The following is a 14,807-nucleotide window of genomic DNA, read 5'->3' on the forward strand; positions in this document are numbered from 1 at the left end:
TAACCTGCTCATGTTAACACAAAACACAAGCAAATAGGAAGGGAGGCAACTGATGAGGTCTGGGATCCTTGGAAAATCAGCATCTTCTTGGAAAGGGATATCGGGGTGGATGGAAGCGAGACTCCGCTCCACCTCACAGGAATCCCCAGGATGGGAGGGGACCCCGGGGAGAATCACCTTTGGTCTCGCAGATCATGACGTTGCTGAACTCGCTCTCTCCTCCCTCGTTAAAGCACTGCATCTTAATGTCGTAGGAGGTCTCGGGCTGCAGGTGGCTGATGGAGTGCCAGTACCTGTCCCCTGGGAAGGAGAGTGAGAGGCACCATGGTGACGCACGTGTTGGTGTTTGCTTAGCCTGGCTCACACAGTCAGACAAAGCTGTTGGTCTAAGCTAGGGCCACTGACCAGCACGGGAGGCACTAGAGAATGATCTGGGGACCGACCACCCGCGTTTCTGCTTTGCTGTGGCCGTTAAGAAAGAAGCATGCTGACTGGTCTTTTGACTGCATGGCTCCAGGTGAGTCGCAAAAGACTCAATGGCACTGAGCACAGACGAGGTTTTGCCAATACCCAGACCCCCTTGCCAGCGAAGGAAGCAGTATCAACAACACATCTTCTCACCTTCCACCACGTCCTTCTTATAATCACTGTCATTGTCGCTGTCTGTGGGTCGGTAGTAGATGTAAAAGCCGTGGATCGGGGTGTTGTTGTTGCTGGCTGGGATATACTACATGGGGGGGGGCGGGGAGAACAGACATGTTCACAGTGTGTCAGAGAAATCACCACAGAGAAAATAAAAACACAAGGTTGTGGGAATCTTCTCCCCAGTCCAGGGTTTGAACTTCGTGGGGGTCCCAGCAAACATTCCTGAATCAGTCCCTCGGGCTCTCTGAGGAAGGGATGCAGAGATCAGGCATGATTTTATTTTGCTGATGGGCCCTGGAGCTTTTAGAAACAAGAAACAAACTGTACTTCTTCAAAGACTTTCGTTCCTGCTGAATCTCCCTGAAAACATGAAGGGACGCTGGACAAGGGTCGGGATTCCCTATGGTATCAGGTGGAAAGCAGGAAGGAGGGTGGGATACGGTAGACAGAGGGAGCTGGGTTACAAGAGACAGCTAACAGCAGCTCCAGCTACCATCAGCCTCCCAGGTCCCCCAAGGGGGCCTTCCGGTGTATAACACCAGGGAGGCAAGCTTCCAGGCGAGTAGGAAGAACATCCCCACAGTGTTGGTGGCCAGGCCACTTACCATCCACTTGAGCATAATGGTGGTCTCATTGACTGCGTCAGTGAAGGTGATGTAAGGGCCTGCCACGGGCCTCTCGTACACACGGCCACTGTATCCTGACACCACGTAGGGCCGGGAAGGAGCACTGGGCTCACTCTCTCCTAGCATGTTCAGAGCACGGACGCGGAACTTGTAGGAAATGCCTGTGAAAGAGATCCGGATCCTGAGCTCGGGAAATAGCGCTGATCTCCCCTCACTGCCCACCAAGGCCCGGCCCAGGGAGATCTGGTCAGCTCTTCTCCAAAAATGTCCACACAGGACCCATAAGAATACTCATCTTCCTTAAGCCACACAGGAAGTGGCTCTGGACTCTGCTGTGGAGAGACGGGGGAGGAAGGGCTGAGGCAGAGCCACAGATTCTGTACCCATGAGTACTACGTGGGGAAGAGGAAGGGAAGGACCGATTGAAGAAGACCCTTCATTGTTCCTCCTCCTCCTCCATGTGGTCCCAGGACAGAGAGGACCAGGAAGAGAGAAGCCAGGTCCCTACCTTTCTCCAGGCCGGTGATCTCCACAGAGAGCCTCGAGGGAGGGATGGCACTGGTGGCCAGGATCCAATCTCCCACTTTTTTTAGCTTCTTGTACTCCACACGGAAAGACTGGATAGGGAAGCCTCCATTGCCGCGGGGAATCCAGGTTACGTACACAGAGGTCTCTGAGGCCATGGAGATGGTGGGTCTGTCTGGAGCTTCGGGGGCTGGGATGGCCAGGCACAGAGAAAAGATGTAGAAGGACAGAGACGCTGTGAGATGATGCTGTGGACTGACTAGACCCGGCCTGACCCTGACGGGGCTTTTCCTTCCCACAGCCCTCTCTGCCTGCTGCCGTTTGTACCGTGTCCCTCTGTGTGGGAGAAGGCCCGGAGCTAAAACATCTAGTCTTCTGCAAAAACAGAGAATGGAGAACTGCTGCTCTCTGGACCTACAGACTCAGTAATGCTAGTTTTTTCTCCGAAATACTCCAACCTGTATTTTTTTTCCAGTGTGGTTACTAAGGAGATGCTAAAAATATGTCACTGGGACTTCTGGACTACGGAACCCTAAGCTCCTCATTCAACAGGCATCAACAGGCCCTCTGTGACAGTCTGTCCCCATGGCTCACGGCCTGCCCCTCACTACTGCTGGAGCTTACGGGAGAGGCGGCCGTGGTCAGGCTGGCTGCTGCTCTGGGGGCTGGTCCCAGGGTCGTCTCTTTGGATCTGCTGCTCCTTGCTGGCCACGATCTCGGGTTTGGGCCGCCGCCCTGGGTGAGAAGGGATTAAGAAGAGCAAGTGAGAGAGAGCCCAGGAGCCCTCCCTTATCAAGATCCCTTTTTGCCTAAGAATCTACCAAGGGCTATGACGAGGTGATACGAATATGATTTCAGGGTACTGAAAGTGTGGTGTAATTCCCAGCTTTGGCCAACACTACTATGGTGTTGCTATTGGCCCCTGTGCTTGGGAGGCATGGAGGGATGCCCGAGAAGTGGTTCATCCATCTCGGGAAGAAAGGTAAGCATTTTAGCCCAGGCATCTAAGTCCACAGAGGCAGCCCCTGGAGGAGGATCCAGCTGCAGGTGAAGAGTTATGCAAAGTGAACAGGATTTTGCACCCGGGCCTCCTATAACTTGCTCGGCCTTTGGAACTCTGTGTGCTAGGCACAACGTTTGACCTTACCCGTTCGGAAGGTGACCATGGCCGTCTGGCCCTCGCCGGCACAGTTGTAGGCCGCCATCTCCACTTCATATAAGCTGCCGGGATCGAGACTGGTAAGGGTGAGGTGGTGCTGGTTGGCTGGAATGCCAGAGATGGTCCAGTCATCAGAGGCATTTGTGACCTGCTGAAGAAGGTGACTGGGGTCAGGACCAGTCTCTCCTCTAGTGTCTGGGAGGGTTTCAGCCTGGGCCCACGTGGGCAGGAAGAGGGGATGGACCGTGGGCCAGGTTGGGGGGCAGGTGGAACTGTGGGTCCCATCTCCTGGTGCCTCAGGCAATAATCCCAGGAGGGAAGCTCCAAAGGACAGCAAGAAAGCCAGGCTGAGACTGCTGGGAGCTGCCCCCGAGGCCACCCCTTCCCCTACCGCCTGCAACCTCCTCCTCGTCTAACGTTCTCTCTGTTTGCATACAGAGCCGAACACAGGTCCTCCCATCCATATTCTAACGAGAGCCACTGATGAGAATGATGACAGGCGCTGGAGCAACCGGAAGAGCGCCAGTGAGTTCTCGCTGTGACTGCACTACCTCACCTGTCCTCAAGTCCCAGCAACCAGTCTTCTTCCGGATCCCACATCTCAAGCCTAAACTGAGGGAACTGAGGAATTTGTTCAAGGCTGCAGAGCCAGTGAGCACAGAACCCCTCACTGGAGTCCAAAGAGCACGTTTACGGTGTTACCCGCTCTGGAAAGAGGGGTCTGGGAGCAGAAAACTCCAAGTTCAAGTTCCGGCTGTAAAATCCTGAGCAAACTCCCTCACTCTTGAGCCCTGAGCCATTCGTTTCTAAAAATGAGGCAAATACAATGTCTTGGGGGCATTCTGAAGTCAAATTAGACGACGTGGCATGGGTGAGGTTCCCAGGCAACTCCTGGCTCCTCTCCTCTCTCTCTCTCTGTACACGTCACCCTCCGAGATGTCTTTCACTTTAATTTCTGTTTCCGCTCTCCATCCATGCTTTTGAAGCTTACACACAGGGTGCATGCTAAGGATTATAAGTGAATTTTTAACAGTTAACTCTCTAAAAAGAAATTATGAGACGGCTCCAGGGACCACAAAGGCTCCGGTGAGAGATTATTTCATACAACCCTCCATCTTTTAAGAAGGGCCAGCTCCGTGCCTCTCAGAAGCCTTCCAGAATGGAAAGCGGGGGCTGGATGAAGGAAGCTCACAGCTGGTGGAGAGAGCTCTCATCCCTAAGCAGAGTCCTCCTGAGTAGAACAAAACCTCCCATTCAAGGCAAGGGCATGGTCTGAGCTCATTAACGTCGGGCTTCTAGGATTTGTTCCAAGGGGAAAGGTTTTCACAAACTGAGAATCCCCAGTGGTGCTGGAAACCCAAACACAGTAGCTCGGGGTCTACAGTGGACTAGGAGAGGAAACTTGCTTCCTGGATGTGGAAATCAGCTGACTAATTCCCAAAGTCCTGTAAAAGACAGGACATGAATAAAACACAACCCAGTGCTGACTTCTGATTCCAACGTTCTTTCTTGGGTGGTGACCATTAAGCTATATTGCTTCCACGAGCAAGAAGGTCTTTCAAGACATACTTTCCCCATTGGCCGACTCTGCCTGAAAGCTCCAACTGTTCCACAGCGCTATGGCTAATGGAAGCCAGACTCGGCAGGGGCCCGGTCCTGACTGTCACCTCCCTGTACCCCCTTCTCCCTCTGCCCTCCCAGCACTGGCCTCGTACTTCCACTGGGACCCAGAAATGAAAATAAAAAATGCAAGGGTAATCAGTCACTGTCACACACACTGGGAGGGTGAATGCAGCCTCGGCCTGGCATTTCCGGATTACCTCAGTGCGGTCTTTGCCTGCCTGCCTGCCTGCCCGTGGCGGGAGGTAGCTTCAGGGCCACCTATTGGCCTGAAAAATATTATTCTTACTCTCACACTGGTTTTTGTCCCTTGGGTACCATGTTTGGCCTTCCCTGATCTTAGCCTATGACTCACAGGGATGGGGACCAGCCTGCCCTGGAACACAGGCTGGACAAGGCTGCTTCTTTTCATAAAACTCGTCACACCTTTCGCTCTTCCTGGGGGTAGGGTGGAGGTGGGGATGGTGGTGTCTCGTGTCTACACAGGAAACTGCATGGTGGTACAGGATGTTACTCTGTCTTAGGTACTTTTCTGACCACTGGAGGTCTCTGGGACCGTCTCTGGCTCTCAGGTCTCCTGGGAGGGCAAGCCAAAGAAAAGGACAGACTATGAGAGGTCAGAGGTGTTTTCAGGAGGGACCTGGTTTGTGCAGAGCTAGAAAAGTCCACTGTGTAAGGGTAGTCTTGTTTTCCTGTTGGCTTTTGGAATAGGAAAATGAGGGAAAATCTTTTCAGTTTCATTTCATACTTTCTCCCAAGTACACAAAACATTGTTATAAGCACAAGATAAAATAAAATGAAATAATTAAAAAAGAAACTGAATGAATATAAACTCCCCACTTAGAGCAGGCTGCTGCTGATAATAAAATTTTTAATCCATTTACAACCCAGTACTTTTCTACTATCTGGCATTAGAAAGAAACAGGGCAAATTTGTGGTGAGCAGAAATGTTGCTTCATGAGGAATTTCATCTCGCCTTCCTTGTTCAACTTTGAAGGAGAGTGGCAGCCTGAAAGCCTTGGTCTGCCTCACCGAAGTGTCCAGGACTATGGGGCTGGTACAGCTGTCTCCACACCCTGTCATAGTCTAGAAGGCTCTCCCCGACAGCTCCTACAGAAGCTCCTGGACAGACTCCCTTGGTCGAGGGGAAACAGCTAAGCTCTCAACATCACGATGTGTCAGGAGCCCTAATGCCTGCTGGGTAAACTGGAGTTACCACAGTATCAGCCCACGGGGAGACCACTTGTTTCCTAAGATTTGCCTTCCTGGCTGGACAGACCATTTGTCCTGCTTAAGTCCCCGCAGGTACGTTTGAAAAAGAGCTTGCTTTGGTTGGAAAAGAAGTGGAAAGATCATTACCAAAATATGATGGGGGTAAGCGGGGAGGCTGGTGATGGTAACGGGGGGGGGGGGGGGGGGAAGGGGGCCTGGTGAGTTATCTCTGGACTTTGAGCTGGCATTAACTTCCAGGTAAACATACACCAAGCTTACGCCAAGCCCACACAGGGCCTCTGAGACATCACCTGTCTGTATTGCCGCTAGCGCTCCAGGAGGAGGTAGGGATCAGCATTCTAGGAGACAGAAAGGCATGGCTGTGGTGCACACTGGGTCTTGGCTTCCAGTCAGGAGACAGAGGGACTCACTTCAGCCTCACTAAGAGGAGGCTTGCAGGGAGAGGGTGGCGCAATGCCAGGGTCATACCTTACGATGTTTCACCACGTAGTACAGGATGGGTGCCTGGCTGCTGCCCTGGTGTCGAGGGCGCCAGATCAGCTCATAGGAATCAGTCTTGGAGGTCCGGGGTGAGCTGAGGATGATGGGGGCCTCTGCGGGGGCGACTTGCTCCTCTCCCAGGCACTTCAGGGAAGTAGGCTGTCCTGATGTTGGAGGCTTAACAAGCCCTGGTTGCTCCCGCAGCGTCTGGTTAGGTCTGCTGGGTCTGGAGAGTGCCATGGGAGGTGTGGCAGCAATCGGCTTAGTATCTCTCCCGGGTCTCAGGGTCGTGTCTGAGGACCAAGCAGGAAAGAGAAGGGAAGGAGGAAGGTATTAGTGGCCCTGATCACCTGCCAGGGAGAAAACAGAAGAAAATCAGAGAAGACCTGAGACCACCATCAGCCCACCTGGGACACACAACCAGGCTCTGCAGAAGAGAAGGCTGGTGCCCTCGTCCCACCAGAAGGAAAAGAAAGCCTGTCCACTTGGACCAGGCCTCTGGCTGCTGTCTGGAGGCAGAAGACAGGCAGCGTCTGTGTGACCTTCTGCCTGCGTCTTCGGGGTGTGTATTGAGGGATGCTGAGGTTTATATTTAAATTTTTATTGCATTTTATTAAGTGTGTGTGTGTGTGTGTGTGTGTGTGTGTGTGTGTGTGCGCGTGCGTGCGTGCGCGCGCACTATGTGAGTGCAAAAGCCTGTGGAGGCCCGAAGAGGGAGTCACAGCCCTTGAACTAGAGTTACAGGCAGTTGTGAGCTACTTGACGTTGGTTCTGGGCACTGAACTCGGGGTCTCCAATTGATAAAGGGTGGACTGGTGATGGTCAGTCTTGAGTGTCAGCGTGGCTTGGCTGAGGAGCACGGAGCAGGTTAGCAGAGCACACCTCTGGGTTTAGAGATTAAGGTGTTTCCTGAGAAGATTAACAAAAGGGAAAAGCCGGCCTCTAACATAGGCACTGCCATTTTATCGGCCAGGGGAATAAAATGGAGGAAAAGATAAAGGCAGTGGGTGTAGCGGGCCTTCTCTTGGTGTCTCCTGACTGTGAGTGGCTCTGCCCCACCATCTCCTCCTTGCTATGAGAGACTGAAGCCAGGAGCCAGGAACCCCTTTCCTCCTTTGGAGTTGATCCCCTAGGGTATCTGTCCCAGTGATGAACAGTGAACATACAAGAGTTATCTCAGTTTGCTCTGGAGGCCCCGGGACCTTGGTTCTCCTTTCTATGTTGGGCTGGGGACATGTCCTTTTACCAGGAAACTTAAACACTAACGCACAATGACAGTCTTTTCCTTCTCCACTGAGGTGACAGGAGACATGGAGTCAATTGGGAATGCTCTCTGAGAATCTAGAAGCCAGGAGCAGCGTGGTGATGATTCCGTCCACAGACTTTTCCAGCCTGAGTCTCAGTCCCACTTGCCCCCCCACCCCAACCATAGGATGTTGGCACTTGATAATGATGATGCCACACTGTATCATCCACTGTAGTTTTCTCTCAGATTCTTTCCATGGTTTCATCTCCTTTATAGGGAACTTTTTTAATGGGGGGGTGGGGGTGGGTTTCTTTCTCATGTTCTGCATTCTCTACCTCACCTGATCCGTGCCGAACATGATAAGTGCCCAGTCAGCACAAGTGCCAATTGGAATGACTCAAGCTAAAAAGAAAGGCCTTACTTTCCCTTCTTTTAAAGCCCTGATTGTTAAGCTTGATTTGGCATAATCATGGAACCCCACATACTTGGAAAATAAATTCATTTTTTTTTTTTTTAAAAAATCCCACCAAATAGGTCATCTTCACTATTGAAAATTTACACACTTGATTTATGAGTGAGGGCGTGTGATTTTGAACTTGCAACTAAAAGTCACTAAGTTGGATTTTATTTGAGAAAAGGAGCACATGCCTCCTCGGCTGGCATTTCGGACCTCTGGGCTGCGTGCACTCACCTGGCCGGGCAGTTCTCAGTTGGACCACAGCGTGGGCACTCCCAACTTCATTCTCCGCCATGCACTGGTACACGCCTTCGTCCTCGGGCCCCACGCTGACCACCCGCAGGGCTCTGCGAGACAGCCGGAGGCGCTGGCTGGAGGTCAGGGGCACAGCGTTCCTCAGCCACAGCACAGAGGGCGGGGGGTTCCCACGGACCTCACAGGTGAGCTTCGCGCTCTGGCCCCACGGGATGACCAGCTGGGACAGCTCCACTGTGACCTCGGGGGGTTCTGTGGAGAAAGCAGATCAGAATGAGAAGGGCTGCGTCTTCCTACCCCTAAGACCACATAGACCGGAATAAGACGTTGCCTTTGAGTGGCTTCCTCTTCCTTGGCTGTTGGAAGGAGAGGGAGGTAGGGGGAGAGGAACTGTCTGGGTGACTAAAGAACACACCAGGATCCGGGGCCCTGGTCCTGAGACCTAAGAATCTCTGTCTCTCCAATGTGCTTCCCCACTTACCAGCTCTGCGGCCTTTCACAACATAACCCTCTCTGAGCTAGGTCACGCGCTTCTAGAACGGCCAGGAGAGTCAGAGGGAAGATTAAAGAGGGGGACGTCCACGGAGATGCTCACCAAAGACCTGGACGTTGTAGAGGATGACAGCTCCATCGGGTTCTCCAACCCCGTTGTTGGCCATACAGCGGTAGGTGCCTGAGTCCTCTTCGCTGGTAGCGTCGATGAGCAAGTTGGTCAGAAGGAAGCGAGTCTTGTTGTAGCCGGCGACGCTGGACCCGTCCTTGGCCCACGTAACTTGAGGTGGGGGGATCCCACTGGCCACGCATTCCAGGATGAGGCTCTGGCCTTTGGTGACGATGACGGTCTGGGCTTCCAGCGGGTAAATGATGCGGGCAGCCTCGGCGGTGGACCCTGGGGAAGGGAGGAGGGACGGGACACACGGGGTAAGCCGTGAGCGTCCTCCAGCCTGTCTCTGATGGCCTAGCCCCAGAAGAGAGCGTGGACGACCCCCCTGAGGCTCTCAGCACAGCTAGTGCCATGCCACCTGTCAGGGACAAGGTCTTCCTCCTACAGAGAACATAACTTAAGCTTTTAACTACAGGTTCTTACGGAGAAACGAGAGAAATGAACTGAACGGCACGGGCAGTATTTCCTGCTTGGCTTCAGTCAGTGAACCCTGAGTCTGAGGACGAAGTGAGAGGAGCCGGATCTGCTGGGCCCCACCTAGACTTCAGCATCCAAGTCGGGGTGTCCCTTACAGGATGAGCAACCCACTACGCTGAGGGGGAGCCGCGGTTTAAAAATCATACATTTCTTACGCTGCAAGGTCCCCAAACACAAAACGGTGACCTTGTCAGGTGCTCGCTAGAGAAAGCCGCCATCTCCCACAATGCTGGGGAGAAAGAGCACAGAGCGGCTGAAAGGTAGTGTGCTGTTATCCTGGGAGGGGGGTGTTCCCTGCAGAGTCTGCCTCAGGACTTCATATCATGGGCCAGCCAGCAGCAGCTCTGGTTTTTATAACCCTTGAAACACAGTTTTGGAGACTCTTTTTCTTTTTCTTTTTCTTTCTTTCTTTCTTTTTTTTTTTTTTTTGTTTGTTTTTTCGAGACAGGGTTTCTCTGAGTAGCTTTGCGCCTTTCCTGGAACTTGCTTTGGAGACCAGGCAGGCCTCAAACTCACAGAGATCCGCCTGCCTCTGCCTCCCAAGTGCTGGGATTAAAGGCGTGCGCCACCACCGCCCAGCACTCTTTTTCTCCATAGGAAGATAAAGGGGAAAAGGTTTCAGCTCCCATAGCTTTGGGAGAAAATCTCCTCTGGTGCTCTGCACTAGCTCAGCGAGTACTTGGGGAACCTTAAGGGGCTGCCCAGAGGAGGTGAGTTCACACATAAAAGGAGCCCGTGGGACCTCCTTGTATTGTCAGTAGAGGGACACACTGGGCACAGTTTAGGAGCAGAAGGCAGACCCAGGGGCCGTCCACAAGGGGGTCACTTGCATGAAGCCACTGTGCTCAACATTCCCACCCCGAAAACCCATCCCTCTTGCAAAGTAACAAGGTAAAGGAGTTGCCCTCTTCAGCAATGAGCTGTGATTTCGAGCAAGGCTGGGGTGCTGCCACCCCTCTGCATCTAGGCTTAACTGACCCTGAACTTGGTCTGGGGTATCCCAAGATCCCCCTCTCCCCTCCTATCATTGACAAGTGAGTCTGGTCCTTACGGCGCACACGCAGCCTGTCACTGGAGCCGGAAGTTTTCACTTCCTGCGTCACCGGGTTGTAAGCAGCACACTTGTACATGCCCTCATCCTCCTGGCTGGCATTGACGATTTGCAGATTCCCCGATGGCATGATCAGGTAGTTGTCTGTGGAGAGGTTAGGGAAGAAGGGAGATGAGGTGAGTTTGGGCCCAGGTTCTTACAGTCTGAAAGTCCCCTAAAGTTAAGGGGTCCCAGAGGGAATCAAACAAAACCTGAAATGCAGTTCCCCACATAAAACTTAGTGCATGAGGGCAGGGTGCCAGCGTAAGGAACTAACTAGCCTACAGGCTCCCGAACCGCTTAGCTGAATGCCCTTGAGTTAGTGCTGGTCTGTGAGGATCATCTTACACTCGATAGAACGGATGCAGGGCTCAGGATCAACCTGGGCTTGAGCTCTGAATCTACAGGATACGGTGCGACCCTGAGAAGTTAATCAACATCTTAGATCCACTTATAAAAAGGCAGAATGTAATGGGACAGCGGTGGCGCACGTCTTTAATCCCAGCACCCTGGGAGGCAGAGGCAGGCAGATCTCTCAGTTCAAAGCTAGCTTATTCTACAGAGTGAGTTCCAGGGCAGCCAGGGCCATGCAGAGAAACCTTGTCTTGAAAGGGAAAAAAAAGAAAAGCAGACTGTATGCTGCTAAAATGCTCTTAAGATTGTAGCTCATGTCATGGAAATGGAGAAAAGATGAGTTTATGGAATTGATGTTAGCAATTCTTACCCATCTGTGTCGCAGTTACCACTCTAAGCCACCTCACTATTGAATTTCTTCGACTGGAGGAAAATATTCTGACCCCTAGCCATTGCCCTCTCTGTGGCAGCCACCGAAACCTCATCTTGTGATCCTGTGCATCACTGGTCTAGGAGGCTGTGTCTGCTCCTGGTCTAAGAGTGTCGTGGGTGGGGCCTGAAGCACGTGTTCAGGTTTGCTAGGCAGGAGGCAGATTCACCACTTCTGGACAGTGCAGCGACAGGGGTGGCCTTCAGTTTCCTGGCAGGCAGAGCACTGGCCATCAGTCAGCTCTGAGCTTTGTCCTAATGGCCCCCCTTGGGAGTCAGGGTGTCACCAAGCTTGCTGCCTGCCTGCTGCTGGGCCACCCAGGTGTGAGCTGCTTAGGCAAATGCCAGATGGAGTGAGTCTTGTCCAGGACTTCTGCCAAGCCTCTGCTGGGGGGGAACTGGGATTAGAACTCCTGTTGTCTCTCCTCTCTTCCCTGATATTTCTGAGTGGTTGGACCAGGGTGCTTACATTTCAAAAGCAGCATTCTGTCTTTTCTGAGTTTCTTTTCTTTTTTCTTCCTCCTAAGATTTCTATCACAAACATATATTCCTTTCATAAGCAAAGAAAGTCTAGAATATGAAAGGCATGCATTTTGAGTTACAAGGTCAGGCTGAGATAGGTCAACTTGGCCTTACATGTAAGTTTGTTGTCGGGGAGGCTGATTTCCTCTTAATGGACACACGCCTCCTTGTTGGCACTGTGGACCAAACTGTGGCCTCCCCTAGGCCAGCCATCACGTCCACCATGGTCTGAGCAGAAAGCTGTGAGAGCCGAGATTACCACGGTACTCAGGAAATGGGGGCAGCTGTGAGATCCCACCAAAAGACCATGTAGGGGAAGATGCCCCCCCACCAGGGAATGCTGAGGCTCTGGGGACTCTGGGCTTGTCGGGTAGCTTTTCTCTACACGCCTGGTGGCAAGGCCTTGAACAGAGAGCATCTGGAGCCCGCCATGTGCTGAGTGCCTGATGAAATGGCAGCGGCCTGGCCACACCTTCCAGGGCCCCACAAGATGAGTTAAAGTCTGCAAGACAGGGCAGAGGAACTCCATCGTGGAAACTGCCCCCTTGGCATCTCTTAGAGCCAATTGTCAGAGCAGAAGACAGCTGGCTAGCCTGACTTTGGGGCTGTCACGTGATCCTGGGGACTGAGGGAGGTAGCAACAGCTGACAAATGAAAACAGGCAGAAGCCAGCGCTCCTGGGTTCTGCCTTGGAGTTCCTGTCCTTTCCTTACCTCTAGAGGCCTCCAGCCACTCCTGTTTGACGCTGTACCGGACCTGGGCTTTTGGATGGCTCTCAGGCAGGTGGCAGGCAATGACGGCTGTGTTCCCCTCGTCCACTTCAATCACATGCTGCACATCTAACTTAAAGTCCTGGAGATCTGTGGGGAGAAAGGACGGTTCCAATTAGACCCAGACGGAGAATGTCAGTGTGGCATCCCCGGGTGGATTGCTGTTGGAAATCACAATAAGCAGCTTCAGAAGCCACTCTGGACCGTAAGTGAACGATGAGACATTTCTTGGCTTCTGGTGGTACATAGAGTTTTATAAGAATGGAATGCACGGCCTCATCATTGTATGGAGTGAAACTTGGAATGTCTATAAATGTATGTTTGGGGAGGCACAGAGAATCCTGCTAGGAGGTGACCACAACAGTTTTTTCTGTGACACTGAGAGTGAGGTGGTCCTACTCTGCTGTCCTGGATACGGGTCATGCCCAGGGCGCAAATGTCCAAATGTCAGAAGGCTCTGAGAATGGAGAGTGAAGAGAAAAATGAGAAGAAATGTTGATGCTTTCCTCCAGGTTGGTCAAGAACAGCCTCCCAGGTTCCCACACATTCAAAAAAGTGACTCCGTTACCAACCATGGTCATAGCTAAGATACCACTGCCCAGAATCTATGGTCACTAATGACTAAGCCTCTCTGACACTCCTAGGTGACAAGGGATCTCCCAAGACACTAGGACACCCCAGGTGGCATCCCAATGTGGAATCCGAGATGAGCTAAAGGTCCTGACACAAGGCTTCAGCGTCCTCTGGCATTCCGCAGCCATTTCTTCTGTGTAGGCTTTGTGGGAAGACTGGGTCTACACTAGGAGAGAATGGAGACCCATCTGGAGCAAGAGCAGAGTGTTTCCCAAACAGTTCATGTGGCTAAAAAACAAATCTCTTTGCATGGGCCAAATCACTGATGCCGTTGAAAAGCTGGACCATTTCTACAACAAAACCACATTCTGAACAGGAAGCTGGGTTTTCAGGATTGTAGAAATAGAGGGAATCTATTTTAAGAGAAGGAATAAAGCTAACAGAACACAAAGAAAGGGCTAAAATATTTTACCCAGATACTCTTTTCAGTGTGGTACCAAAGAAGCCATGGAGGCCCACTCTCGGAGTGCAGATAATTCCGAAACTCTGCTCAGTCTCTAAGCCTTGGGCTTCCTGAAATTTCTTTGCAAGACTCTACCTGCTTGCAATGCATTCCCATGGACCACTCAGAAAAGGAAAGCTGAGTAGGTAGAAAGATTTCTCACAAAACATGAGAAATAACTGCCACAAATAAACTATAGTCACCACAGGGAGACCTAGTGACCAAGTTATTGGCAAGGTCAAGGAGGCTGACTATTTAGTAGAAGCTGTCCGTCAGGCCACGGTAGAGAAGAAAGCCCATTGTTTGCTTTTTGTTTGTTTGTTTGTTTGTGTTTTTCGTTGTTTTTTTTTTTGGTTGTTGTTTATGAAAAGATCATTATCCCTTTCATTTCAGTGTTAAACCACTCACTCTTTAAGGACAGGGGCCAAGATTTGTTCATATATGTCCTCTGAACCTAACTTGGGTCTTGACTCCCACTGACAGTCAATGGTCAATGAATTAATATCATGGGGACCAAGCTTCACAAGTTAGATGGCCATTTATATGGCCTATGAACCCAAATTCTCTCACAAAGCTTGGTTCACGTTGTGAGCTCAAGGACAAGGTAGGTCCTAACACAAATGTCCCTTGAGCATTTTAAGTGCGGTAAGGGTAGTTATTTTAGAAAAAGAATGTCTGGCACCCAGGAGGTCAGAAGAGGGCATCCAATCCCCTTGAATTAGAGTTACAGACAGTTGTGAGTTGCTCTGTAGGGACTGGGAATTGAAACCAGGTCCTCTGGAAGAGCAACCAGTGCTCTTAACTGCTAAACTATCTTCAATCCTTAACCCCATGTGAACGAAGGTTTTTTTTCATTTTGCACTGGGGCCTGGCTGAGCCTCTCGGTTAAGATGATGAATGAGTTTGCATCTGAACACTGGTAATGGCACTCCTTTAAAAAGCGTTTCACTGCAAACAGGCAAAAGGCCCTAATCCTCCTCCAGGGTAGAGAGTCTTGTACCTGCCAAGTCAGGAAGCTCCCCACAAAGTGAGCTGTGAGCAACTGCACTTCAGAGGCATTTGGAAAATTCCCTAGGCACTGAGAAGCACTCTCCTCCACGGTCTAATAAATCTAAAGCTACCCCACCAAGAGTTGTTTTTTTTTTTACACTCCCCCCCCCTTTTTTTACATCATCCCAAG

At 51.5% G+C, this 14,807-nt stretch overlaps 1 protein-coding gene across 4 annotated transcripts in view; it reads right to left on the bottom strand.

The window, feature by feature from the left end:
* Boc (BOC cell adhesion associated, oncogene regulated) overlaps window positions 1-14,807 on the bottom strand; it is a 73,783-nt gene that overhangs the window by 5,918 nt on the left and 53,058 nt on the right. For 2 of the 4 annotated variants that reach the window (XM_006975773.4, XM_076548881.1), the window contains 11 exons: window positions 12,496-12,642; window positions 10,439-10,582; window positions 8,842-9,135; window positions 8,226-8,498; window positions 6,277-6,581; window positions 2,944-3,103; window positions 2,421-2,531; window positions 1,780-1,986; window positions 1,251-1,432; window positions 622-727; window positions 178-300 (listed from right to left, as the gene is read on the bottom strand). In XM_006975773.4, the coding sequence (XP_006975835.1) occupies window positions 178-300; window positions 622-727; window positions 1,251-1,432; window positions 1,780-1,986; window positions 2,421-2,531; window positions 2,944-3,103; window positions 6,277-6,581; window positions 8,226-8,498; window positions 8,842-9,135; window positions 10,439-10,582; window positions 12,496-12,642 (2,052 nt within the window). Of the gene's footprint in view, window positions 1-177; window positions 301-621; window positions 728-1,250; window positions 1,433-1,779; window positions 1,987-2,420; window positions 2,532-2,943; window positions 3,107-6,276; window positions 6,582-8,225; window positions 8,499-8,841; window positions 9,136-10,438; window positions 10,583-12,495; window positions 12,643-14,807 lie in introns of all 4 variants that reach the window. The other 2 variants (XM_015994685.3, XM_042259330.2) reach the window with 1 other exon arrangement.

Source organism: Peromyscus maniculatus, chromosome 12 (assembly GCF_049852395.1).
Source record: "Peromyscus maniculatus bairdii isolate BWxNUB_F1_BW_parent chromosome 12, HU_Pman_BW_mat_3.1, whole genome shotgun sequence".
In the NCBI taxonomy this organism is placed as follows: Eukaryota; Metazoa; Chordata; class Mammalia; order Rodentia; family Cricetidae; genus Peromyscus; species Peromyscus maniculatus.